The following is a 1,837-nucleotide window of genomic DNA, read 5'->3' as shown; positions in this document are numbered from 1 at the left end:
TTTTACTGCTTATGCAGCGTCACACAATAAGGGAAAAAGTGGTATTTTATTGCAGGTACAAAACTTAGCGAACACATGTGGCATCACATTTCTTTATACACTATCAACTGTCTATTATAACTCAAAGATAGATCAAAGTCAACTGTCCTTTCTGTTCAATAGAATTTAAACACTGTTTTTGTTTGTATTTCTTAATTGTCTTCTTTTGACCTAGTGCTTGTATCAGCGACCTTGGGTCCTTCATATGGTGTCGGGTATCCTGTGTTCTGGGTGATGGTAGTCTTATCTTATTATTTTCTTAACTTTTAAATACAGGATGAGATGAACAGTTGTGTATTCACAAGATCAGTGGATCGCAGCGAAGATGACTCACCTCCTGTGTGTTTGGTAGAACTTATAAATTCCAAAACCAAAGTAAGCAATAGATACCTCCTTCCTGATAATAAAGGTTACTGATACTCATGAATCTACCGAACTCTCCGGTGGCAAATCAAATATAAGCTTGCAAGAAAACTCGGGTAATGGCTGTAAAGTCGGTGGAATTTGCCCAATTAAATCTGGTTCCTCATCAATTTCGTTTCACGACCTAAAGTCTAAATCTCCTTTACCAGTACGTTTTAGTACTTCTTAAAACAAAACAAAAATACAAGTGTGTAACAAATCCTTTAACATTGAGTTGCTATACTGCACTATGTATTTGAACTTACAAGTACATTATACACGCGCTATTCATTCCATCTTTGCTTTCCCCAAGTCCCTTCATATTATAAGACGTTCTAGCACACTGATCCTAATAATTTGCTCCTTAGAGTCGACGATCTTTTCACTTTTGTCGTAGCAAATGCACAACCTTATTGCCTCCATAGTTATTCTCAAAGGATAAACAACCGGTATGAATTTTTTTCATCTTTTATCCGGGATAATACCTCTCAGTACAATGGCCTTCAAATTGTGACTGTTCACAGTGCTTTCAAAGCATTATTCGTTTATATTAAAGCAGGCTCGGGTATCTGTTGAGGGTCCGGAATTGGCTAATGAAACTGAATCCTTATCAACCGACGTGGTAGGGATGTGTATAACTTACCTAGTCGTACTGCTGATTATGCGAATTCACCCTTTTTGAATCAGATTGTTAACGTCTTGTCCTTATTGCTGCCTCTGCTACTAATGCTACTTTGATAGTCGTTCTCTGCTCATATGAAGAGTTGAAGACAAATAATGTACAAAGTACAAGTAAATTCTGTAAACTCAGTAAACAGATTAGTTAGCTAGTCAATATTTATCAGGTGTCTCAAGTTGACACTTGTAACTGCTTTCATTTCGTCCGCGTAAGACCTTTAAATGTGTTCCTTTTTAAGTGTTAGTGAGTTTCGGTCGTAGCCAATTAACTTTGTTTTATGGAAGTAAGCAAACCGATAAATTCACATGATGGCAACCAGATAAATACGCTTAATTTTTACGTGTAGAGAAAATAGTTTGGTGGTCATAAAAGTTAGTCACAGTTTGGTTTCGACATTTATCATTCTAATCGCTCCAGACGATAATGTTATTAGTCGGCAAATAGGATCTTAACTAAGTTATAGTGTGAGTGCTTGGTTATTTGATTAAACTAAAATCCATGATACATTGTGTAAGTCCTTTTTCAGGAACGTATGTTCATTTCAAAACTTACATACGGTTGTTCATCATTCGTTTGTAGGGAATCGCACTTTTCAGAAACCTATCTAGAGTTTCTAGGCACATGTTTGTTTCATATATATATATATATATATATATATATATATATATATTCGTCTCTCCGTTTGCTTCGTAATTGAGTTAATTTAATTGGTGAAAT

General features: G+C 35.5%; 1 protein-coding gene across 1 annotated transcript; it reads left to right on the top strand.

The window, feature by feature from the left end:
- Positions 1-321: 321 nt before the first annotated feature.
- Smp_175030 (hypothetical protein) lies at positions 322-631 on the top strand (the record flags this gene model as incomplete). Its single annotated transcript, XM_018790553.1, has 2 exons — positions 322-414; positions 449-631. The coding sequence occupies 2 exons, from the start codon at positions 322-324 to the stop codon at positions 629-631; spliced, it is 276 nt and encodes a 91-aa protein (XP_018646184.1).
- Between the last annotated feature and the right edge of the window lie 1,206 nt (positions 632-1,837).

The sequence above is a fragment of the Schistosoma mansoni genome (assembly GCF_000237925.1).
Source record: "Schistosoma mansoni, WGS project CABG00000000 data, supercontig 0062, strain Puerto Rico, whole genome shotgun sequence".
Classification (NCBI taxonomy): Eukaryota; Metazoa; Platyhelminthes; class Trematoda; order Strigeidida; family Schistosomatidae; genus Schistosoma; species Schistosoma mansoni.
Note: the sequence above shows the minus strand (reverse complement) of the source record. Positions and strands in the feature narration are given on the sequence as shown.